This window comes from Drosophila willistoni (assembly GCF_018902025.1).
Source record: "Drosophila willistoni isolate 14030-0811.24 chromosome XL unlocalized genomic scaffold, UCI_dwil_1.1 Seg142, whole genome shotgun sequence".
Taxonomy (NCBI): Eukaryota; Metazoa; Arthropoda; class Insecta; order Diptera; family Drosophilidae; genus Drosophila; species Drosophila willistoni.
Genome location: NW_025814053.1, coordinates 7,638,942 through 7,665,501, shown reverse-complemented (window position 1 = coordinate 7,665,501; position 26,560 = coordinate 7,638,942). Strand labels below are relative to the sequence as shown.

At 40.4% G+C, this 26,560-nt stretch overlaps 1 protein-coding gene across 2 annotated transcripts; it reads right to left on the bottom strand.

The window, feature by feature from the left end:
• Positions 1 to 1,150: 1,150 nt before the first annotated feature.
• On the bottom strand, positions 1,151 to 25,094 carry LOC6644550. 2 transcript variants are annotated; one of them, XM_023176913.2, is made up of 17 exons: positions 24,908 to 25,094; positions 22,556 to 23,447; positions 22,202 to 22,442; positions 17,555 to 18,890; positions 15,884 to 16,766; positions 15,639 to 15,816; positions 15,393 to 15,567; positions 8,857 to 9,414; positions 6,822 to 8,705; positions 6,631 to 6,746; positions 6,274 to 6,282; positions 5,758 to 5,839; positions 3,511 to 4,161; positions 2,644 to 3,242; positions 1,847 to 2,572; positions 1,647 to 1,782; positions 1,151 to 1,583 (listed from the first exon to the last, which is right to left on the bottom strand). In XM_023176913.2, exons 2-17 carry the CDS (start codon positions 23,430 to 23,432, stop codon positions 1,497 to 1,499), a joined length of 8,538 nt encoding a protein of 2,845 aa, XP_023032681.1. In that variant the 5' UTR covers positions 23,433 to 23,447; positions 24,908 to 25,094; the 3' UTR covers positions 1,151 to 1,496. The 2 variants fall into 2 exon arrangements, with proteins under 2 accessions (XP_023032681.1, XP_023032683.1); XM_023176915.2 differs by lacking the exons at positions 1,151 to 1,583; positions 1,647 to 1,782; positions 1,847 to 2,572; ... (1 more) ...; positions 5,758 to 5,839; positions 6,274 to 6,282 and having other exon boundaries at positions 4,059 to 4,161.
• Between the last annotated feature and the right edge of the window lie 1,466 nt (positions 25,095 to 26,560).

Genomic DNA, 26,560 nt, shown 5'->3' with positions numbered 1-26,560 from the left:
TTCGTTTGTTTCCTTAAAATTGGTTTAAAGTTGGTATGTTTTTGCACAAAAGCATTATTTAAACATGTTCATAGTCTTGAGAAAATATACATACGGGTATCATGTTTTTATGATTTATATCACAACAAAAAATGTGAAGGCAGAAGTTAATTAGTCTATTTTGCGTCTATATTATATATATGTTTTTGTAAAGGCATAAAAAATGAATCCAATCAAAAATCATCAAAAGACCTATTTCGCTTTTAGACAAAAATAATTATTGAAAAAGCAAAAAAAAAAAAGAAAATGAAAACCCAAAACTAACTAGTTTCGGGCGGGGGTTGAACCAGAGTTCCGTCGATTTTAGGCAGGACCTCTACCCCTTACACCGTCGAGCTGCTTGTAGACCACTCGGCGTTTTACTTATAAGTCACCAAAGCTATAACTTTAAAGCCGATTTATTAGGAAAATATAGAATAGTGCGCCGAAATATTTCACACAGCTTCAAATGACGTGGTATTCTACAACATATCCAAAATTCATCCAAATCGGTGATTCGCATACCTGAAGTTCCCCTTGTGAGATGAGCCACCGAAATAATTAGATCTCTGTTTCATTGCCACTCATTTCTAGATGCGACGCAAACTTAAAGGAATCTTCGTTTTATCTTTGCTGAATCTTTAAATGAGACTCAGAATTAGCGAGATTTCCGTTTCATTGTCACTCGTTTCATCTTTAATTCTTGATGAGACGCCAAATTAACGAGATTTCCGTTTCATTATTACTCGTTTCATCATTATTTCTTAATGAGACGCCAAATTAACGAGATTTCCGTTCTATTACCACTCGTTTCGTCTTTGTTTCATTTCTAGATGTTTTGTCTCATTTTAGAACTGAAATCAAAAATAAATTCCTATGCTGATTTGTTTCTTTTTCGATTAATTTAATTAGTTTTCCCTTTTTGAAATAGTCAACATTGTTGCAACGATAACTCAGGACCTACGATACTGTCTGTCTGTTTTTTGTGTGTGTGTGTGTGTGTGTGTGTGAGTTTACTACCGACCCTAAACATTCAGCTCTTCTCCTACCATCTAACTGCTTTTCGTTGTCATAACTCCTTTTGTAATTTTCTTTTGAAAGGGGGCTTTCTCATATGTTTTTGTTCTTGTTTTGTTTTTTTGTTTTTTTGTGATTTTCTTTTGGTTTTTTGTTTTCGTTTTTGGCAGGAGTATCGTTGGACGCAACAGAGTACCCAATGATCTCACGAATACACGAATTAGTTGTATCATTCGATTATGGGATTCTTCACTAGCTACAAAATTGTATCAAAAAACTTAATATATGTTTTACATAGTTTTGCATAGTTTTTGGCCCAAAACTAGATCAATGATGCATTATGGCCACCAGGTGAGTCATTCATATGAAAAGGAGAATACAAAAACCAACAAAAAGACACAAGAATAAATCTATAATAATAATTTCCATAGAGATAGATAGTAGGGATATCGCTTTGATCCTTAGCCGGCAACTATCTGGGACACCGAATTGGTTCGTCGTCGCTTGGTTATTTGCTTCCACAGGCGTCGATTCAGCGAAGGCTTATCCTAAACACAAGATTCGACTGGTTAGGCACAGGAGTGAGTGGCTCCGAGTTGAGTTTCACTTACATTGTCCTTGCGCGGTGACATCTGAGTGGCGGCCAGGGATTGCTGCTCTCCCGATGCACTGCCATCGGAGTGGTTTTGGATGCTGCTGCTGCTACTTGCCGTTATTTCAGAATTGCGTCGCTTGATAAAGTTAATTCTAGAAAATCGAAAACGTAAGGAGATACATTCTATAGATACTCTACATGTTCGTTTTGGCTTACAAGCGTTTTGACTTGCCCACTTCCATTTCGAGATGGGCTTCAGTCATTGTTGTTGTTGTTGATGTTGTTGCTGTTGTTGTTGTTGTTGCGTCCATCGAAGTAGTACTCATCGTCCTCGTCAGAGAGACTGCTGCTACTGCTCGGCTCGGCAAGGAAGAGTCGCTGGACATCATCATGCCCGTTCCGGTGCCTGCCATTGCCATCGTCGTAGTCGTCGTCAACGATGTTGTGGTCATTGAGATGGATTTCCCCTTGACTGGACAACCACTCCTCGATTGAGACATGGAGTATATCTTCTCGCGTCTCGCTAAGATTTCCAGATCGCCTAATTTGTTCCCGCCGTAGCTGTAATTGCTGCCGATGCTGTTGTCTTCGACGTTTCCGCTCCCTACGCCGTCGCGATCCGCAAATGCAGAATTGCTCCATGTATTTGGATTTGGAGGCGGGTGTTGTGGAGCGCCGGCGACACGTGCCGAACAGCCAGCGCCTCGAGGACTGCTGCCGTGACTGCTGCTGCTGTGACTGTGACTGTGACTCGGCCCCACCTGACCTACCGATGCCGAGAGCGGACGTGGCCGCCGATTCACCGTCGGGGTGTCCATCTTTGAGTTGCGTTGTTGAGAGTACGATATGACAGCCTCTTTTGGCTGCACCCGATTCGTATTCGTGGCTGACCGACTCAATAAATCGCGACCCGTCAGACGATGAAATGTGGAGAGGTCGTGCCTTCAAACCAAACCAAACCAAACCAAACCATTATCCATTGTAAGTAATTCATATTTCAATTTAATACTCACCCCAGAATAGTGGTTAGATCTGGACCAGGCTCGTAACAGATCAAATCCTCGTCCCCGAGAATGTCGTGATTGAGTGCCAGACGCATTTCCAGTCTTGGACTTAGACCGCAGCCAGCGTGTGGCTGCACTGGGGCAGTGGTTGCTGTTACTTGTGTTTGTGTTTGTGTTGGTGTTGGTGTTCGTGTTGGTGTTTGCGGTGCTGCTGCTGCTCTGGTGTCGACTGCAGCCTGGCTGGGGATCGTTCGTATCGGCTTTGCTATCCTCGAGACTGTTGCTAATGAAGTGACTGAGCCGGGCTTTGGCACCGATCCCAGCAGGCAGGTCTCGATTATCGTTGACGATGGGCGTTTTGGGACGTTGTTGCCGTTGGCGTTGGTTTCCATCGATTTCATTGTCATGGTCATCGGCAATGATTGCACATGTTCCGGCTGCGGCTGCATTGCAGAGGTTTTGGTACTCACTGCCACCGCCCCCGCCGCCGCCGCAGCTGTTATTGTCCTTGACACGGTACCGATTGGGACGGAAACGCTGGCGTCCGCGTCGTCGACAGCCAGCGAAGAGCAATTGTCAGCAATATCTCCAGATTTTCTTGGAGGTTCCTAAGAAACATTAAAGAAATCATTATAATTGTTGAGAAGAAGAAAATTATCATAGGCAAATCTAAGTGTGTGAAATGGGGGAGTTTTGCTCCCCAAAAGTATGCAATAGGCTGGCAACTTATTATTATTGTAATATGAGAATTCTATACAACAATTGTTTTTCATCCTAAAAAACGAATTCTTGCACCGCGCACTGCCTACTTCAAGGGGCAAAGTAGGGCCCTATTAGTTTGGGTGGACCTAAAATAATAAAGAGCTCTGAACTCACCTGTTTGCCTGCTGCAGGATTGAGATTTGTCTGCGTTAGCAGCAGTCGACGTGGAGGCGGTGGCGGTGGTATAAATTTGGCTGGCCTGCCGCTGGCTTTGGCGACGTTGCTCGTAGTGTCGCTCCCTCTGCTGATTGTTGTAGTAGTCGATGAAGGAGCCGGTGTCGCCGCCGGCTGGATCCAGTTCGGCATCGTTGTCGGTGGCAAAGACGGAGGCATCGCTGTAGTCATCGTCGTTGTCTTCATCATCATTGTCGTCGTCGTCGTCGTCGTCGCTGTCGCTGTCTTGGTCGCTGTCGTGGGTGTTGTCGTTGCGGTTGTTGTCGTCATCATCGTTGTTATCATTGTTGTTGGCATCGGCGTCTCCGTCTTCGTCGTCGTCGCTGTAGATGGCCGTTGTTCGAGTAGGTACTCGCAGGATGAGGCCACTGCCACCGGGGGCAATGGACTCTGCACTGTTATGGCTGTGGTGGGCAGCAGTCGGGTAGTTAGCATAGATTTCACCAATGGCCTTGTACCCAGTCCCAGGGGCTCCAAATCCCTCTGGACTCTCGGTTTGCTCCTCTGATCTACTGGATCCCTCTCCTGGTGTTCGTCGCTTAAACTTCCAGCCAAATCCTCTAGGTAGTGGCCATTTGTCGTTGCTTCCCCCTACCAATTGTTGGGAATAGAATTCAACTAATCAATTCTGGTTGGGATATTGCTTCCATTTAGCAAGTTTCTTGCTATATATTTTGGGTAGTTCTTGTTGTTGTTGTGCTTGGTTGTTCTTGGTTGTTTTTGTTTTTTTTTTTTTTTGGTTGTTTATGAGTAGTTCTTGATCGTTTGGTTGTTGGTTGTTTCGGTTGTCGGATTTTGGCTTGAGTTTTTCACATTATTCGTTATTGTCAATCGTTCTCGTCCTTGTCCTGGCGTCTGATGTTTATGATCTCACAATATTGCAGTATTGGCTAAAGCTTCACTAATTTCACTACGACTTTCTATACATTCGTATACACACATACATATACATACATACATAAATATAGGTATATATATATATATATGGTAGTTAAGTTTTAAGGAAAACAACATTAAAATACAATACGAAATACATGTTATACATAAATGAATGGCAAAAGCAAATACAGTTTACACAAATCATGAGTTGATGATGATTCAAGATGGATGATGATGATGATGGATGATGTATGATGATGATGATGTCGATTTCGATGCCGTGATGATGATGCAGATGAACAATTGACGTATGTGAAAAAAAAAACAAAACAACAACAACAAATAAAATTCAATGATCGATAGATTGTTGCATTGGTTTACATAACTACATTTACATCATAGATACATACATACTAAAAGTACGTACATGCGGGAAACATCTTTCTTTAAGTAAATAACCCAGTCCCAAGAGCTTTGATACTTTTTTTTTCGTTTTTGACTTCGATCAAACCGAAGTTGATTGGTTTTGAAACATTTATGTTACACAGATCTACATGGATTATATCATATACGAATATTCGATCACATTCGAATAGTAAAGTTGATAAAAATTTATACCTTTTAGAAATCAATGTATGTACGAATGAATAAGAAGGAATAAGAGCGTTTAAAAAAAAAAATGTATATATATTTTAGGAAATCTTTAAATTAGTTTAGAATTACCAAAAACAACTTAAAGTATGTCGAAAAGAGAAAAAATTTGCCCCCTAAGGTATGCTAAACATAACTTTGAAAATGTTGTGGAGATAAAACATTATTTTATTGTTTTTGTTGGCAAAAATGGGTTCATAACTATTTTGAAGATTATTCCAAAAGTTATCTATCCATAATAACTATAAAAAAAAACTTTTTGGACTTTCTGTTGCATACTTTAGAGGGTAAATTGTTTTCTCTTCTTGACTGGCTTTTGAAATTTGTTAATAGTGTTGTATAAAACTCGCTAAAATTTGAATTTCAGCTCTTTAAAATTTGTTTGAATGTCTTTTGATGTTTGAGTATATTCATGAAGTTCTTTTTCTATGGATTTCTATGCGATCGGACTAATTTTCAATTTTATTTATTTACATAGTTTTCCGCAGTTTGTGGGAGCATACTTTTGATAAAGTAGACTGACATAACCTCACAAATGTTTAACCTAACCTAAAAATTTGTTGTTAAGCTCTTGTTTTTAATTTGTTTTTTTTTTTTTTTTTTGTTACTTATATTCTTGGATGTTAGATGTTGGTGGCTGTAAATATGGCGACCCACCTTTTTGACGTCATCGCTATCCTGTTGGGTTTTCTCTTCATCACTTTCGGTCTCCTCCTCGAATAGGGGCTCAAGACGACGTCTAAGCATTACAAGTATTCGATATACATAATACGGGTATGTGGCGTAATTTGAATTTGATTAGCAATAATGTGTTGTATGTGTGTGTGTGTGTGTGTGTGTGTGTGTATTGATGGCATCAATGATAAGTAAGATCAATTTTGATTTTTAGCAAAGATTATACAGATATATATAAGTATATATGAAATATACCTACATATACATACGACTACTTGATACAAATTTTAAGTGACTAGTTTTAATGGTTTCAAATTCGTCGAATCGACTTTAACTAACCCCTATATAGATATAGATATATAAAAATGAATGATTATTGCTCATGTTACGTATTTATAGAGATCGAATTGAGTATGGAATTCCACTAGGATTTAAATGGTGTTCGAGTTTTTCTTGGTTGGTAAAATCAGATAAAATTAATAAAGAAAAATAGAACACCTGTAAAAACTACAAACAAATCAAAAGAAAGTAAGAAAAGTCCCAAAAAGGAATACACACACGGGGAATAAAAAAACGAAAATGGAAGAGAAATTCGTTTACTTTAGTGGACAGTGTAATCAGCACATTGTACTCTATATAATATTATAATGAATATAACCAACTATAAGTATATATATAGATATAGGTATAGATATATATTTGAAATGAAAAACAAGAAGAAATTCTCTGCCCGATATGTTTGCTTAATGGTTTTCTATTCGTATTATTAGTCGAAAACTATTTTTTAGCTAAACAACAAAAGAGATTTGACAGACTCTAAGTCGAAATCTAAGGGGGGTTAAGGGGTAAACATACCGTGGCAGCAATCCTCGAATGGTGCTGGCTGTCATTGGTGGTGCCATTAGCAATTCATCCATCATCAGTTCGGTGTCATCGTCATCATTCAGTGAAGTGCTCGATTTGGTGGGTGACTTTATAAGGATAAACCAGGAGGGGGGTAAAAGGGTATTTAGCTGTCGTATTTTCATATGTCTCTGCCAGCTTACCGAATGTGTATTCTCGGAATTTATCAACTGCATATCATCATTGTCATTGTCACCGCCACTGGTGGGTGTACCCCAGACCTCTTCACCGCTTGTCGCTCCCGAAGTGCATTCGTCCATTTGCTCATCCGTTTCGGAGGTGTTTGCTGCTTGCTGTTCGCCTGCATTCCAACGACCCAGGTACTTGTCTATAAAGGCACGCGACTCCTCGAAGAAGGACATTTTATCGCTGACAAAGGCCCCGGCACGATTTGTCCAGGCACCACTGGCCAGGACATCGCCATTTGAATTCGAACAACCGGGCTGAATTGGGTCAAAGTCTGTGGCTCCATCGGGCGCATGGTTTTCCTTATTCCCTCCATTGGCCAACTCTCCTTCTCTCTCCTTCTCAAACCCCTCAAGTGTGTCTGCAGGCTCGGCCGCTTGATCCATTGACCCGTTGACTACATAGGGCGAGTCTAGGTCATCCTCTAGCTCTTCGGTCTCATCCATACGATCGTCGGAGGGTAATTTTTCGAGACTGGACATGGTGCCGAAGCGTCTCAGGGCACTGGTCATGGGTCGATAGGGTGGCTCTTCTTCCAGCGGTGATTCATCGCACGAATCGTCGGGTATATTCTCAATGATCGCCTGCCTGGGTTGCTTGATTGAGGTGCATGTGACCCCATTACCATTTCTCGTTTCTGTTCCAGGTCCACTTACGCCACCCCCTCCCCCTGCCCCTCCCCCACTATTATCCCACACATTGGTACTGGTCTTTGTGAGTATGGCATCTGGAGTCGCTGGCACCACAGCAATTGTAGGTGGTTTATCATCTGGATCAAGATTTTCCGGCTTTAGCTGCTGCTGCTCTTCTAGTCTCGGTTTCGCCTGTTGCGACCCCTGACCGTGACCCTGACTTCTGCAGAGTTGGGCTGCCGGAGCAAATTGTGCCAGACCAATTAACATAAGTGACAATTGGTCATCATCATCATCCTCTGGTGGATTTCCAGCAGTTCTGCCCGCTGTGGTCGTTGTGGTCTTTTGCTTGGGTGACTCCAACATCTTGCAAGTCTGATGTTCCATTTTATCGGGCGACAATTGTTTGTGGGTGAAATCCTCCGGATTACAGCGACAATTGCAAGCCGCTGCTGCATACTTTGAGGGCGAATTGGCCGGAGAGCTGCGCATTACCCTAGCCGTCTCGGCGATGGTTACAATGGCCTTGACCTGCTGTCGCGAACGAACCGGCTCTTGACTCAATTGTGCGACCCCCGGACAGGGTCGTGCTCTTCTCACTGGTGGCGGTGGTGGGCAGTGATGGCCATTGGCAAGTGGAGCTGCTTGTGGATGCTGTGACGTAGGTTGTGACGTGGGAGGAGATGGAGCCACTGTTTCTAGATTATGTAATTTGTTGTCGCTGCTGCTGCTGTTGGGCATGGCGCCGACACTATCATCGGTGGCCTCTGATTGCGATAAGGACAATTCATCGGTGATCAATTGGGCCACATCGCTTTCGGTGTCGCCGGTTTCGCGACGACTACTGCTAGCCACTACCTTGGATGAGAGTTCGCCGGTGATGGTGCTGCTGGACATGCTGGTCACGCTGCTCCCCTCATCGCGTGCCCCCTTGCCTTGCCTAACCCCCCTGCCTCTTTCCGTTTCTCCTGCTCCAGCTGTCGCCGTTTCATTAAGCCCAGTGGCAATGCCATTCAGCTTACAGCAACGATTCGGTGACGATTGACTATGCTGGACCTTCAAAGAATTGCAAAGAAGCAGGGGCGTCGAATCGCCAATTTCGGTGCGGGCACCTGCAGCACCTCCTCCGCCACTTTGTTGGCAATTCTTGTGGCAATGACGGCAAACGGCCAGCTTGTCCAGCACAATGGGACTAGAGCGTACTGTGATCTGTGTGTGTGTGTGTGTGTGTGTGTGTGTGTGTGTGTGTGTGTGTGTGTGTGTGTGTGTTCGGGAAGGGAATATGCAAAAAGTACAAAGATGTAGCGAGATCTAGCTGCTATTTTGAGGTCAGGGATTGGGGCTCTTCTATGGACCTTACCTGACTATCCGAAGTGGTGCTATGCGACTGACTTATCTGGCTGGCCACACCAGCACTTCCGGTTGCCACATCAGCCTCCGAATACATATCCGATGCGGCGCTCATGCTCAACTCTTCCACCCCGCTTAAACGTTTGCCACCGAAATTCGGTTTGGCCGACAGACCGCCATTCTCTTTGGCCAAATTCAGTTCTTTGGTGCGCTTCTCCAGCTGCTGCCGTGTCCAATATGTTATGCGCTCGTCCTGTTCGCTATCGCTATTGAATATCAATTGTTCGTCCTCGGCACTGATTTCCTCCTGGGAGCGGGCTATAGCCGCCAGGCGGGCCTGTTGCTGCTGCTTATCCAGTTGTCCCTTCATCCAGTTGGCCAAGTGCAAAGCACTCGATTTGGGTGTTCCGGTCTTATTCAGAATGCGGCATTTCTCATCGATCAATAGTTCAATCTGTTCCACAGCCCGACCATGACCATGTTGATGGCACGGATGTTGTTGCTGTTGTTGTTGTTGCTGTTGATGGTGATGATGATGATGATGATGATGCTGGACGGCATTCCGCTGCTGCAATAGGTATTCGGCATTCGATTAGTTTAAGATTTCAGTTCATTAGGAGAGATTACCTCTAGCTCCTTTTCCCTTTTCGAATCAGAAACCCAACCAACCACCCAAACCACGTAAACCACCCAAAATCAACCGAACCATCCAACAATATTTGTTTTCAAAACTAAAATTTGTGATGGGCTCGTAAAAAAAAAACAAAAAAAGAAATAATAATAATAAAAAAAAACAATTAACAAAAGAAATGAGTTTTTTTTTTTTTGATTTAGCTGTTTTTTGTAGATTTTTTCGCTTTGCGGGCGGGGGGGCGAGGGGTTATTTTACTTTACTTTTGCTTAGGCTTTTGGCTGTTTTTGCTGTTTCATTTCATTAAGATGTTTTCTATTATGTTCTTGTATTTTGTAATGAATGTTGTTTTCTTTACTTTTTTTTTTATTTATTTATATTTATATATTTTCCATTTTTTGTTGTTGTTGTTGTTGTGATAGAGAAACGAAATTGAAACAATAATAAAAACGCGTTGATATTCCGGACCATCTTTGATTAAAAACGCTTGATCTACCTTTTTTTTTTTTGTTTGGTTGGATATATTAATGATAGGTATTTTGAGTTGAATTTCTGAATCAGAGGATATATATGTATATATATATATAGGTTGGGACAATAGTTAATAAAAACAATAGCAACAACAATGACATTTACAAGACATCAAATACAAAAATGATTGATAAACAAATACAAAAAAAAAAGAAGAAGAGAATTTACAAAAGGTTCAGAGGTTTAGAAAAGAAAATTGAAACGAATTATGTTTTAAGTGGAAGAAGTATTAGAAAAAAGCGACAGTAAGTAAGATGCGAGAATAGAATAGAACTTAAACTAAAATTGAGTCCATCACAATTTTTAATTTTTTGTTTTTCTTTTCTTTTTTCATACCAATTCAACGCAAGATTTTCGAGCCAGAAAAAGCGGGCAACATTTATCTAGAAGTACTTTTTTTTTTTTTTTGTTTTTTTTTTTGTTAATATTATTATGGTTTTTTTTAGTTTTTTTTTTTGTTTTTTAATGAGTGCTCGTTGGGTTTTTTGATTTTGGTTATTTGGTTTCGGTTTGGAGTTTTCTTTTTTTTCTTTCTTATTTTTCTTTCTCTTTGTTTTCTGGTGGGATTAGTGGAGGTGGGTGGGTGGAGGGAGTCGGGGTTTTGGGGAAATTAAATAAAAAAGAAAACATCACAAGCGTTTTTAGTCAAAGAATCATTTTTGGTTTTTATTATTCTTATTGATCGTTTCTCGTTCATCATCATCATCATCATCATCTTTATTATTCTTCTTCTCCTTTTATTCATTTGCATCTTTATCATTAACTCTCTCGTACTTGTGTTTCTATGTGTGTGTGTGTGTGTGTGTGTTTGAGTGTATTGAATATGACGTTAAAGGGCAACACATACATATACATATACATATACATTCAGTAACTAAGTAAATATTTCTTTGCATATTTGATTTAAACGAATTCTAGACACAACATACAGGACGTCTTTTACTTTTTTGTTATATATATGTAGTATATATGCATGTATATATACATATATGAGTTTCTATGTATGCATTTATGTTTTCTTTGTTTTGTATAGATAAATTAATTATGTTTTTTTTTGTTGTTGTTGTCATATAAGTAGTTAAGAAGAGCTTAAAGCATTAAACAACGAATATTATCTACAACTACAACAGTTTTTGGTTTTTGGTTTTGGTTTTGGTTTTTGTTAAGATTATAGACACGATCACATCGATCTGTCAGAGCAGATGATACCATACACAACACAATTTCTAGGTTAAGATTTCATTTTTGGCTTTTTGACTTATTCTTGTAGATTAAATCAAATGGGAAGCCAGATCTATAACTAAGGAAATTTCACTAGATTCTATATATAATCTTTGGACAAATGGACACAACTAAGAAAAGGAAAAAACCAAAAAAAAAAAAACCAAAAGAAAACAAACAAAAACAATAAAAGAAATGTTTCAAACGGTGCACAGTGGTTTTTGTCGTTTTCTTTATGATCTCCAAAAAGTATACTACAAAAAATATGCATATGCTTATGCAAAGAGTTTATCTTGCTTGACTTTTGATACAAATGAAATTAAAATACTATATATATATATATATATATTTGTGATCAATCAAAATCACTTGTAAGCACCAAGGTACATATTTTTGTTTCAATTAAAATGGGACTACCAACATTTATATTGCTTCAATTGAGAATTCAAACTAATTGAATCTGCTTATTAACTAATTTTGGACGTGCTAACTAAACGAGAACCGAAAATGTTAATTGAATTTCAATTACCTCATTTTTTATAAATTTTATTATGAATGAAAAATGATTTGAAGCATCAGAAGATTAAAGTTAATATATCTAAAATTTGTATACGCTTTAAACAGAATTGATCTAATATGTCTCAAGTATGAACCACTGTGCGAATCCTAAATTCTAAATCTAAAATGGAACAACATTAATATAATTGACATGAAGAACTATCTCTTTATCTCATAATATTTAGTTTAGTCAGCCAAAAGCATTGAGACTGAGCAAAAGTATTTGTGTTTTTTTTTCTTTGGAGGGGCGGGGTGGGGGTTGTTTTCAATTATTTAGTTACAGTTTACACTTAAAATGTTATATAGTTAATATATATAGGAGGGTATGTGGGGGGGGGAGGGTCATGGTTAATGTACGAGTATTTACAAAAATTTCGTTTATACATAAAAACCTACAACCAATTAGCAATTAACTGCCTTTAGGCAGATAGATGTGTGTGTGTGTGTGTATTAATTACTTATACTTTGTCTAATAGTAAACTTAACATATACAAAAAATTGGTATTGGAATATATAGATTGTATGTATATAATTTTTTTTTAACGTTTTTTTTATCGTTTTTGGAATATAACAAACAGCAATAACAAGTAAACAATTTGGCTCGATTGGCTACAAAAATGGAAGCATGTAGTTTTAGACTAATATGGCTAAAAAGGGAAGAAGAGGGGAGGGGTGGAGAAGAGGGTTTTTCTTTTCTCTTTGTATGGAATCAATTAGATAGATATATCAGATGGGCAATAATTCAAGTAGATAAATACACTATAAATGTACGATATATATGTATGTAAATTTGACTATCTATCTATGTATGTGTGTGTGTGTGAGTGTATGCATGTATGTATATGGAATAAGTTAATAATTTGTCTCTAGTCTATATACACATATTTGTATATATGTATATATATATATGTATATGGAGTATATATGCATGTATATATATATATGTAAATAAGTAATTAACTATAATTAAGAATCATTTGTTATATCTCAATTATTCAGCCATTTTCTTTTTGTTGCAATCAATATTTACACTTAATTTTTTTGTTTTTGCGTTTTTGGTATAAGTGAAAGAAATATGTATCTATGAGAATCCCATATATATATATATGTATATATAAGATATATATGTAAATATATATATTCAAGTGCCATAATTACGAGCATATATATACATTATTAAACTGATTGATTAAAACTGATTGTAAATGAATGAAAATTCATTCTAGTGAATGAGTATACTATGAAAAATTGAATGTATTCAATATACTGAATGCATTAATACTTATAAAATGGCGGCAATTACTTAATTCAATTCATTTGTAAATCACAAAAGTACTCATCAGCCAATTAAGAGATGATTGAAACGATTCTTTTCGCTTCAGAATCAATTGACTTGTTGTGTGTGCACCTTAACACTCAAGAAATATTTCTCATCCCTCTACGCCCCCAAAAAGGGCAATTCCCAAGCACAATCCCATTTGGGATTTTCCCATATATGTATAAGGCATAGATCATATTCATATTCATCTTTAGAGAGAGAGAGAGAAAGAAAGGGGCAGTGACCCAACAAAACTTCAATGTATGTGTATACAGTTGTGTACATACAAATAGCACCACTTCAACCAAAAATTGCATTTGTTTTTAAGTAAACATGAAAAGAGAACCATTTGCATTAATCAAGTTGAAATTTTTGATATTTCTAAACATTTTTAACTTGTCTTAAAATAATTATCGAGTAATGCAGAAAGTAAAAAGTCTCAATAAGCACTTCAATCCTTATAAAAGGGTTATATTCAAATAGATCTGATAATGGAGTACAACTGAGAGCTACTTTAACATTAATTGTTTGAAAAAGTTCAAGAAGACTTAATATTTTAGAAGAGTAGTCACAAAAGGAAGAGTTTTAGTCGTTATAAGTCGAAGAAGGACACCTGCCACCTAGCAAAATATCGATTATATGTATAAAGAATGGAAGAAAAACGTAAATTTTAAATGAAAAATTGAATAGAGAAAACCATTTTAGCCTTAAAAGACACCATAAAATATTGATAATTAAAAATTAAACTTTCTCTGGTAAAGTTTCTTGAACTTTAAGTTGAATTAAAAGATTTCGCACTTCTATTCCATTTTCTTCCATAAAATGAACAATAAAATTTCTAAGGACCGATTTCAAATGGAGAAACCAATAAATATTTGAGGGCGCGTTTCATATAGACTGACCCAAACTAAATTTGAGGTCCTAGGTATCCTAGGTATCCTTGCGCCCATTACTAAATGCTGATCCTGAAAAGAGCATAAAGTTTCGCCTGCAATTTTGAACAGTGTACACACATACATCGATATTTTGTATCGTAAAATTGGGTTTTGAAAAGAGGAAAAAAGTTTTCAGACTAAATTCTTGATTATATTCAACTTTCAAGTTGATCTATCAATGTTTGGCCATTGGATGAATAAATCAAATAGATAGAGGAGAGTGAGAGGGTGAATAAACAAGGGAGACAGAGTGAGAGAGAGAGAGAGAGAAATTCAGATGGACAGTTTGGATGAGAGAGAGAGGAGAAAAAAGATCTAAGCTCATTTTGTGTTGTTGTTTTTTTTTAAGATTTGTCCATTTTTTGAGAATCGATTGAGGTCTTTTGTAGCCAAAAATCAAATCACAGATCCAATGAATCCGGCGGTGTTGGCTTAGTGGGCAGCATACCGAACGGATCATCGACCACAACGCTATCATCATCGCTATCCTCGTCCCCATTATCGTCCGCCGTCTGTCTGCCATCGTCGTCCCCCATGAATATGCACTCCTCAACGTCTGTGTCATAGCAGGGATCTAGATTAACCTCATTCAATTGCAAATCCAATTCCAGAAGATCCCACGAGCCCCCAAATTCCGCCAATGGTATATTACTATGCGAATTATTGGAGGCAATGCATGTGGCTTGCGGACGTGGAACAAAATCATTGGAGAATGCCTGCGAACTGGGCGAAATATTCGGTGTCGGCGTCTCTGGGGTGGTAAGCGAAACCTGTTGACCCATTGCCCCATTATTGGGACCCTCATCAATGAACGAACGACCCACCGAACTCAAGCTGAACTCAAGTAGCTTTTGAGCATGTATTGTTGTTGTGGTAGTCGTTGTGGTTGCTGCTGCCACTGGAATCACAGTTAAAGGCGGTGGCGGTGGTTCGATAGTCGCCTCTGGGATGGCTGTCAATAGACACTTGCAACTGGCATTGGGCAAAGATTGGGCCGATGTTTGTGTATGCTGACTACTACTATGCAGGCTAATGCCAATATAACCACCGACGCCATTGGGCATGGATCCACCACAACTGCCATTGCCAGATGAACCGAAACGGGAGGAGATCAAACGGGCCGGTGATGTCGTTCGCGATGGCAACGAGGCCGCCTGCGTTTGCGACTGAGACTGAGACTGAGATTGCGACTGATTTTGGTGGGACTGAGATGGGATTTGGTAATGGTATTGAGATGATGTTGTTGTCTGTGCACTCACTGAACGCACCGCCGGCACTAGGGCACTGGCCAAACGCTGCAGATTCTCATAGGAATCGGAGCTATCCAGACGCTTGCTGCGAAAGAGACGCACCTGCTGTTTCTGTTGTTGCTTCAGATTAATGCTATCCAACGATGGCAGTTTAATCGATCCCATCGACGCCGATGTCATGCCAATATCACTCAGAGGGACCAATGTATTGAGTACATCAGGTGAATCCAATGGACTGGACAATGGTGTTGAACCCAAGGCGGCATTAACAAGAAAACTACACAAAAATAACAAATTGGAATAGGTCACATTTCCTTTTTTTCGGGCTTAACTTTTTTGTGATCTTACATTTGTCGCTGCAAGAGATTCTGCCAGACGGCCTTCAGTTCCATGGATGGAGCACGTAAAACCAGACTCTTACGGCGTGCCCCACGTTTCGGGGTGCGAGTCAAATCCGGTGCACAATAGCCCGTTGGACTTTCCGCCAAACGTCCATTGGGATCAACAGTCAAACGAAATTCGGTGGCTAAAAAAAAAGACAAGGAATACAATTTCAGTGGCTCAATCGGCAGAGAGAGAGAGAGAGAACTTACTTTTCTTGCGCATATGAAAACAGGAATCAACCACATTGGCTATGGGTATAGGCTCCTCGGTGATAAATAATACACGATCACGACTGACTTTGGCAAACACAATAATATCACTGAAGAGCAAGGTCCAATATGGTTTAATCGAACGACCCTCGACACGGGACAGATCACCGCCAAATATCCATTGACGACCCTGCACGGCCAGCGTGAAGGGTTTGCATTTGGTGAACACCATACGCGACTCCAAGTCCTGTAATGTCAATAGAGGTCTACCCTCGCCCAGGGGTTCCATTAGGCCACTGCTGACGGTTATCTCACGATAGGCCGCCTGCAATTCACTTATCACGGTGGTAAAATTCTTGTGCTCCTCGGTATCCACATGACAATTGCTGGCCAGCAATTGCATCAATTTCAATATTTCACGAAAATGCTGCAACGGTCGATGGATGAACATGGTGAGATCGGGTCGCTTGCGCGGCACTGAAGGCTCTGTGATGAAATTAATGAACTCGGATCCCGTTTGCCTTGATTTGTTGACCAGAACGCAATCGGCCCGTTTAATGCCATTGCAATATTTCTTGTATGCAGCGCATATTGCGGTCGTTTTCGATAGATAGACACGCGAGGCGAAATTCATATGCGGCTCCTGATCCTGATCACTGGTATTGCTGCACAATTGCTCTAGAATATCCTCGGCAATGCGCAACAGTTCGTCAATATTCTGGAATAGAGTGCGATGATCGTTGGGCGAGATCAAATCCTTGCGATCGACAAGAGGCTGAACGAAACGTTCCACTCCAAAATGTAAGGCCGCTGTGAAATTCTGTTCACGACTGATCAATTGTAGCAGGAAACGTCGGCGATTGTCCGTAATAGGAACGATCGACTTTATCCGTGTAAGCACAAAAGGATATGAAAAATGTAGATATTACTTAATAATTACCTAAGAATTAAGTGCTGATTGATGCCAATGAGGAATAAGTGAGGTAACTTTTAAAAAGCAATTTCTAGCATACTTTAGGGGGCTAAATTCCCCCCACTTCAAGACCGAATCCCTAATAGACTCATGATGAATGAAATGAACATAGCAATTGCATAAGTAAATCTCGTAATGGTTAATTATTTAACCATTGAGTCGGTTTTTCGATGGATTTGATCTTTTAAAACTTTTCTCTACCAAAAAGCTACAAATTTCTTAACTTCGAACTTTTCTGCTACAAATTTCGATTAAAACCGAATGTCCTTATCAACAATTGCCTATTATTACATTACTTTCATCCCGCCCAGTCCTAAAAAACATAAATAAATGCAAATAAAATATAATGTCCAAACAGATAAAACCGAAAAAAAATTTATTGTCAAGCGTATATGATGGATGGGGTGGGAGGACTGTGGGTGGCTTAGCGGGAGGGGGGATATGCATGGGTAAAAAAAAAATTCAATTCAATTATAATATATGTATTAATAGACCAATAACTTAAACCCGGTAAAACTTAACAATAAATGCATTAAAATTATATACACAAAGTACAAAAAAAAAAAAAAAAAAATAGGAAAAGTTGGGAGTAAAAGGACAAAGACACAATATCGATCGAGTGGAGGAATGGTAAGGTGACGGGAGGTGAGAAAGGGCAATGAGGGCTGCCCATCTCAGACAAATACACCCTGGCCTACCTCCTTGCTAAATGTGACCTGGGGCAGATGCAGTCGTCGCTTGGCCGCCTCAATCGAAGATGTTGTTCCCGAACAGGCTGTGGCCGGTCTCGATAAATTGTTAATCAATTGAGGACGTGTGGAAGGATGTTGTTGTTGTTGTTGTTGTTGTTGCTGCAGTGAGGATTGAGCATTCGATCGTTGAAATGTTGTTGCCGTCGTCGTCGTCGTCATTGTTGTCGTTGTTTGCTCCTCGCTGCTTAATTGAGTCTGGGAAGTGGGTTCCTGTTGCTGCTGCTGGTGATGCTGCTTCTGGCGGGTTTGGCTCGGCGATTGATGATGTACATTGGCATTGACGGCAGCCAAATGGTGTGTGGCCATATTGGCACCCGATCCTGACCTTCTGAATATCTCCAACGTCAAGGACGAGCCCTGCGATCGTATCAAATTCAGAACATCAGCCTCGGGCATCGTGACCACATTGTGTTTATCGACAAAGATGACATAGTCACCGGGTAAAATGCCACAACGATCGGCCGATAATCCATCCTCGACTTTTTCCACACGCGGTGGATGTGTCCACACAATGGAGAAGCCAAAGCCCCGCTCCTCTGTCCTGGTTAAACGTTTCGTCATCGTAAATGGTGTACGTCCTTTCGATACAATGACACCGCCACCTCCACCGCCTCCCCCGGTCATGGTCGAGTAACGACGTCCACTGCCACTGCCACCGTTCATGTGATTGGCATTACTGACATTTGCATTCGTTGTCGATGCCGTGGTGTGGCCAGTTGTGGCATTTGATCCGCCCGTTGTGGCATTGCCACCACTGGAGCTGGTGGTATTATTCGCATTACCATCGGCGGGTGGATCCAATTCGAGAAAACGTAAGAACAAATTCTCATCGGCATCACGTTGATGCAATGCCTTTTTACTTAATACCATCGGTTGATCCGGTTTTGTGGGCATCATCAGAGCATCATCCTTTCCAGCAGCCATGCTGCTATCAATGCTTATGCCGATAATTTCATCGTTGACATTTGTATTGAGTTCATTTGGGATTTTCTGTGGAGCTGTTGCCGCTGTGGTTGCCATTTCGGTTGCCATCGGTTGGGATGCTTCTGGTGACTGTTCCTCCTCCTTCTCCTTTTCCTTCTCCTCCTCGTGCTGCTGCTGCTGGGGCTGGTTGCTGGTGCTACTGGTGGATCTTGTGACTGTATTCGGCAGGTTATGTAAACATGCCTGGGATTGTAATTTGTAGGATCCGTAGCCGTTAAAATTCTGCTGCTGCTGCTGTTGCTGCTGGTGTATAAGGGTGCTCAGGGGAAAAATACTGCAGCCGAGAAACTCACTGCGCCTAAAAATAGAATTTAGCACATAATTAGTTAAACATATAATGTCATATTAAAAGCAGAAGCAGGAGAACTAAACTATAATCGCCTTTTAAATTATTAGCCAGTTAAACCGATTAAACTCAATGTGAAACTCAAACTGAAACTTGAGTGGAGTGGAGTGGGTGGAGACCTAAAGTGGATGGTTCATTTAAAATTCTTAAGCTCTGACGTTAGATGGTCTGCTTTTGTCCATAGTTTAGTTGCTTGTGCTATCTCTATGGCTTTATCTTTTGACCATTTTTGGATTTTGCGTCACGTTGCACTGGCATTTTGTTTACCATTTATATATACTAGTCGTGGTAAGGGCGGTGGGGGTGGTGTCAGACAGACTATCCACATGAAACAACGAACCAAACAGCTAACAACTATTCCTTGTACGTGACATAAATCAATTAGCGCGTCTAAGCTGTCTTGGCATTCCACCAACCAATCTTCTCTCTTTCCACACACACACACACACACACACACAGACAGACACTTTTATAGACACGGAACACTCGTTCATGTCGTCCATTCCCGTGGCCCGGAAATGCGCTTTGGCCAGGCCAATTTCTGATATGAAAAGGCAAAGTTGGCGCGCGTATTTGGGTCAGTTTTATTGATTTTTTGTCTCTATTTTTCTTCTTTCTTTTTAAGTTTCTTTTGGGGTTTTATTTTTGTGTGTGCTCTCAACGCAATTGCAATGTAGCCATTGTCCTGTCTTAACCACCAAGCAGCAAGCCACCCACTGACATTAGCCATCAGCACCACCAAATGTAGTCACATTCGCAACCGGATTCGCACCCGTACCCGCACCCGTATGCGCACCTTAAGCAAACAGAAAGACGGGACTATGAAACGGGGTTAGTGGCATTAAAAATTCAGGAACTATCGAGGCAAACAAATGAATTATTTAGTTTTCAAATTGACTTAAAGGGCTCCCAACGAGGCCTTTGGCCACACTATTTTGTCAAAATGTACGCATAATAAATACACACACACACACACACACACAGATACATTTATATATATATGTATTTAGATGGATGAATGGTTAAATGTGGCCCATGTGTGAGGATTCCCATGTGGGCATTTAGTTTATAGTTATAGTTGCCTTTAGTCTAATTAGGCAATGGAAGCGTTATATTTTTTTTTTAGCACATTTTATTGCATAATGTTAATTTTTTCTTTTTGTTGTTTTTTTCCCATCGATTTGGCATAAACAAAATGTCATAAAATGGCCAAAAACTCTGAGAGAGAGAGAGAGGAAAAAAGAAACACAACAATTTACTTGACCAACTAGGCATGTCCTTGAATTTTAATTAATTTGACTCTCACACACACACACACACACAAACACACGCACACAAAACGCGAGGCTTAGCATTGGAACTTCCTGTTTTTCATTTCTTTTTTTTTTTTGTATTGCCTCGCATGCCTGAAATTATGCTACACTTTCGTCTATTATATAATGACAGCAAGACATTGCCTACTTCTCGTGCAAAGAGTTTCGTTTCGTTTCGTTTGGCTTCCTTCACTTGCAAAATAAAATTACTAAACGGATTCTAACGAAATTGAAACTTGGTTCGATTGCATGATATTATTTACACGCACACGCACACATAAACATCTTCGCATCTCTCACACGCAGATGCACACAAATGCACAGAGACATGAACATACACTTTTCATTATTTGTTTGCTTTTCCTCCTTTTTTTTTTTGTTTTTTGTTTTTTGTTGGTGAGAAGAAGAGCCTTCCTCTGCTGATTTGACTTTGGCCAGAGCTTAGCTAAAACACACGACGTGGTCGGTCGACATTGCTGCAGCAGAGGCAGAAGTAGCGGCGGTTGCGGCGGTTGCGGCGACAGCGACAGAAGCAGCAGCTACTAGCAGCAGGCTGAGTTAACAGCGTTGCCAGTTCTCTTGTCGTTTTGCCGTTTCTTTTTCGTTGCTCTAGGACTTTCTCGTTTAGCCCTCTCAGTTTCTCTCTCGTTCTCGTTCACTCTCTAGCTCTCTGTATGTGTGTGTGAGCTCGTGAGTCTGTGTGTGTGCGTGTGTGTGCCTGTCTGTCTGTTTGTCTGTACAGTGTGTGTTTTGCCGTGCACGAGCTTAGCACTTGAACTAAGCACACTGCCAATGCTTGTTCCGTGTTGTGCCCAGAAATTTTTCGAAACTGGAATGCCAGAAATGCTGACAATAGACCGACCTCAGAGCGCCGGCGTTGGATATTGGATGTGGAAGGCCTTAAGAACACAATTCACCCCACCAGCATTCCCGCCCAGCTTAGAGTGCTACAGTGGGCCAGATACACATAAGAATAAGAAAATGTTCTTCTATCAAAAAAATATTTTATATTAAACGCAAGACGATGCTTAATTTCGATTATGAAATCAATACTTTTAGCGGAGATCAATGACAAATCTATAGTTGTAAAATGGCGGAACTTTGCACCCCCAAAGTATGCAATAAATATAATAATTTTTGATATCTCCTGTGTATAAAAAATAATTATGGAATAAAAAATTGTTTATAAACCATTTTGAAAATACAGCGAATACGAAAGTTATAAATTTGTTGAAAGCAATGAATACTTTTCCAGCCAATAGCATACTTTAAGGGGCAAAGTTACCCCTCTAGTGACAAATCTATGTGGAGATACGTTGTTTTTAAACAAACATTTCCATCTTGTCCACTTTTCGGACACTGTAAACTTTTATTCATTCAGTACTCCATGCACTATGGGCTCTATTCAATGGCGGATCCTTTTGGGATCGGGATTAATGAAAATTTCCCTTTCCAATTTTATCTATCAATCTAAAATTGATCACTTTAAAAACTCTATATCCTTACAACTTGCTTAATTCTACAGATGACTATTAAATTCCATTACGAACAGAAATAAATTTACTTGAATTTATAGGAATTTCTACCACTGTCTGTTTATTTGCAGGAAATGCAAAAGGCGCCCAAGTGTGCTACAGGAAAACGGTACAATTAAGCAGACGTTAGACGCCTTTTGCCTGGCAGGCTGGCTGGCTGGCTGCCTAACCACCACCCACACCCACGCCCCATCCCATCTATCCCTTTATCCATCTGCATAACCAGCAGCAGCATCATCATCATCAATTGAAGGTGAATGACACAAAAGCGACTACTAAGTGCTACTAAGCTAGGCTATACTAGGGTTCACAATGTGTTAAGTTCACTTTGCATTTGGCAGAGGGGGTCGTTGGCTTGAGAGGGGGGATTGGAGGTTGGTTGATGTATCTTTGCATTGACCTTACTCGTACTCACTTTAAATGGCGATCCCGATGCCAGACAGCCAACTGCAATTGCTGATGTTCGCTTATCTTTGGAATTGAAAAGGAGAAATGTTGATCGAAATACGGACGACTCGAATGACGATGGACAGCTGTCCGCTGGAAGCCTCCCATACTTGAATTCGAGCTGGAGCTGGCTGGGGCCAGGGCCACCTTAACATAGGCATTGATGCTGCCAGAGCCATGTGAACGCTGTAGGTCACGACAGCGAATAACTGCAAATGATAAGAAAGGATAACAAAGTTTACCACATGTTACAAAGTGTGTGTGTGAGAGAGAGAGAGAGAGAGAGAAGGTATGTCATCCTACTTAATCCTGTGGAACTCACCGTGTACATTTAATTGCTGTTGCTGTGGATTATAGTTGATATTTAAATCAATGTTGCCGCGTTGTGTTTGCGCCTCAATCTCTGTTGTATTGGGGCTTGGGGAGTTGGCCGAAAGTGTTGAGGTCGAGGTGGATGTGGTTGAGGATGTTGAGGCCATTGATCCACGCTTGGCAAATGGTTCATCGTGATGCTTATCGTCTTCCAAATCGCTGGACGAAAAGTTAAGGCAACGCTTGGTGCTGGGTACAATGTATTCCGAAGGCGTCACAGCGGGCAATGCCGTTTGCCTATCGCTATTATTATTATTATTAATCCTTTGGGGATTCTTTCGTCGCACCACTCGCTGCCTCTTTAGATGGGTGGGAGTGCGTACTTCCATCTCATGGACACTCGTTTCGCTCCATTCTTCCACAGCTTCCGTCAAGTTGTTGTTGTTGTGTTGGACACTGCGATGCTTGCAATAGTTTTCTTTACGCGCCGATTCAATAATGGCATCCAACATGCGATCCAATGTTGTGTCGCCCATGCGTGACGATGACAACTGCGAGTCCTCCAGTCCTCCTGCATTTGTGGCAACCGCTCCGACTGCACGTGGCAGGCATCTGAGGGCCGCCAATTGTGGTGTGGCATGTCTTGGACCGCTGCTGCCCTCGCTAAAGCTACGTCGTTGAGGACTCTTGCCATGGACATTGCTAAGATCCTGCAGAGCAATCAGGCTACTATTGCCAAAGGGGCTGCTCATGAAATGGACGCCAAAGTTCTCCTTGTTGGCATCGCCAACTCCAACGCTGACATCACGGGCACGACGACCACGTGTCTCGACATCAACAGCGGCATTCGAGCTGGAATGACGATGCATGCGTGTCATGGTGGGCATGTCCTTGAGGTGGGCCTACAAAAAGTAGTAGAAAGCATTAGATATCAACACTAAGAATGTCCTTGCTTCGTATTATAATCAATTTCAGTGCCTGTGGTTAGTTGAGTTAGCTGCTCGCCAAAAAAAAAATAAAGGCCAGCTGTCTGGCAACAAGAGAACAGATGAAGGTAGGATCAAGGAGACGGGTTTTTTTCGTTTCTTTTCTTTCTGCCGACCATTCTTTTGCGAATCGCAGGAGCCAGAGAGCTAAATGCAAAACCGAACAAAGACAAGAATTGCGCAATTTGTTTGCCATAAACGAGTTTTTCATGCTCTCATACATCAAGTCCTTCTGCTGGTCCTTTCGTTAGCCTTGCTTCTGTCTCCTGTCTTCTGTCTTCTGTCTAGGCATAATTTCAGGTTTGCTTTTAAATCGAAATTAAACTTATGCTAATTTCTTGCTAAAAATACAGAAAAATCGCATCCATCTTCCACCTTGATTTCGTTTCCTTTTTTTCTTCTCTGCGGTTGAAAACCATAAAATTGAGCAAACGAGCTACCGAGTCCTTTAAAATATTGCAACAGGATCAAACTTGTGTGTGTGTGTGTGTGTGTTTTGTATCTGTGTGCAACAATTACGCCCCATCATAATGATGGCATTTTTTTTGCAACAACCAAAAAAGAAAAAGAAACAAAAAAGGGCACAGGATTTCTTGCTCTTTCTCACTCGCTCTCTATGGCAAAAAGGAAAATTGGTTTTTCATGTAATCCATAAACGTCACCCCAGAAAATGAAATGAAGTGAAGTAAAGTAAATCCCCCAACCATGTGGAAATTGCACCAGAGACTTGTGGACGAAGAAGAAAAAATGTTTTTTCTTTTACTTAGAGATCACACAGAGTCTCGCCTGATCCTTCTGATCCTTGTCATTCTATCTCTCTCTCACCCTCTTTCACTCTGTGTGCGTATTAAATTAGGGTAGAAGCAAAAAAAAAAAAAAAAAAAGAAAAACTCAGCAACAAATTAAATGTATTAGACCCATACACCACCCCTTTGCTGTGGGTCGCTTCTTGATCGGAGTTAGGGTAACCTTACCTTTACCTTTCTTAGTTCCCCTCTTCCCTCTTCGCGTTTCATCTTTTTTTTTTTCGTTTTCGTTTTCGTAAATTAAAATTAGAGCTAGAGCAAAAGACAAATATGCGACATGGAGACGAGGTAGAAGACATTGAGCATTGGGTGCGAGCGCAATTACACACACGTGAGTTGAGCTCCTTTTGCTTAGGTAGACAGTCAGCAGGGAATGGGCAGGAAATTTTTGAAGAATTACTTTTTCCAGAACATTATGGGTGTGTGTGTGTGTAAGTGTGTGACCAGGTGTTGGGTCTTAGTAAACCGGCGGACAAAACTTATCAGATCCCCATCGATCATACTCCATTTACACAGATTGAATGAAATATTTATCTCTATCTATAGAGATAACCCATATCTCTTACTTACCTGCTATATGTAACTTGATATAGTGATCTTGATCACTTGAGGGATCTCGCCTATATAAACTGCGACTATGTCGCTGTTTCTTGGATGTATTGTTCGTTCCTTTGTGTTTTTTTTTTTTTTTGTGATTATTTGGCACTTTATCAACAATTTCTCACAGTAATTTTTAGTAATCAAAAATATTTTAAACACACACTGAGCAAGTAAAAAAAACAATACCAAACCAATGAAATTTTTGTTTAAAAGCTTCAAAAGCCTTCAGGAATTTTACACAATTTTTGAGTTTAATAAGCAAACGTGAACACGTTTGTAGCGAACGAGGCCAGAAACGGAAATGACGAACCCTAAAAATTGTATCTTCGGCAAAGACTCGAGTCGAAGAACGTTGACGAAGCCACCACCAAACGCCGAGAGAGGCAATATCCCACACAGCCACACGTAGAGAGAGCGAGAGTGAATGAGAGGTAGAATGGAGTTGAAGAATATCAGCTGGAGAGTAGGAGTTCAGTTAAATTTCACTTACTCTCTTTCTCTTTGGTTTATCAACAAATCTCTGCCAAGAAATTGAGAGAAATTTATCAATGATTAGAAATGAGTTCATAATAGCAACAGGATCACTCTCTCTTTAGCTTAAATACACAATTATTATTATTTTATAAGGAACTCTTATATAATAATGTATGATTAAATTCAATTTAACTACAAAGCTTTAAAGATGTTATAGGTAAAATGTGTTAGATAGTTACATATTATTTTACTTTTATTTAATTTTTAATGAAAGTGAATCTATTTAAATTAAACAGTCCGTCATAATTTTTGGTGACTTAACTATTAAAATGGAATAAAATCTGCACTTATTCTCTGTCTAGAGCTCAGCTTTCTTTCGGCAGCCAAGGGAGTTTTACAGTTTCAACTACTTGCCGCTAGAGGGAGTTTGCTTATTTACTCGCTCTCTTCTGCATTTCCACTCTCTCTCCTCTCTTTGTTTTTGATTAACTGTGATTTTCTCTTTGAAGCAGGTAAATCCGCTGGTCATGCGTCCGCTGGTCGCACACACACACACACACACAGAGAGAAAAAGAGAGAGAGAGAAAGACAGACAGACACATGGACACACATCCTTTTGTTGCTGACATTCATCGCTCAGCCTCAGCTTTGCCTTTCTATTGGGATCAGTTTAGGGGACAACGACAATGCTTTAACAGCTGCTAACAGCCAAAAGGAACTGTTTTGCTAAAAAAAAAAAAGAAGTAAAAAGAAAGAAAAACCCACAGGACAGCAGCAGCAGCAGCAGCAGAGGCAGAGGCAGCGACATTGCAAGGTGTCTTAGCCCAGATTTGTCTCGTGTGTTGTCTCTTATTCTTTTGCTTTGCTAGAACAATTGCCGGCAGCGGCAGCAGGAAAGGTAACGGGAGCAGCAACAACTGTAACTAAAACAGTAGCCTAATGTCTTGCTTCGCTCTCTCTCTCTCTCCTTTTCTCTTACCCTTGGACATTGGTCATTGCTTTCACTTTGATTTGTATTTTTTTTTTTTTTTTTGATTCCTTTTGTATGTAGGCGGCAGAAGCAGAGCTTCAGTAAATATTTGTCCAGATGCCGATCAGATCAGTCCACTGTGATCTACTCTCTCTTTCTCTCTCTCTGTGTCTCGAGCC

Bases quoted from the DNA above. Each gene is read 5' to 3' on its own strand.
- LOC6644550 (XM_023176913.2), bottom strand. From the start codon at position 23,432: ATGCCCACCATGACACGCATGCATCGTCATTCCAGCTCGAATGCCGCT. The intron at 3,243-3,510 runs GTGAGTTCAGAG...AATGTTTCTTAG, and splicing joins ATCCTGCAGCAGGCAAACAG to GAACCTCCAAGAAAATCTGG. The intron at 2,573-2,643 runs GTGAGTATTAAA...TTTGGTTTGAAG, and splicing joins GATCTAACCACTATTCTGGG to GCACGACCTCTCCACATTTC.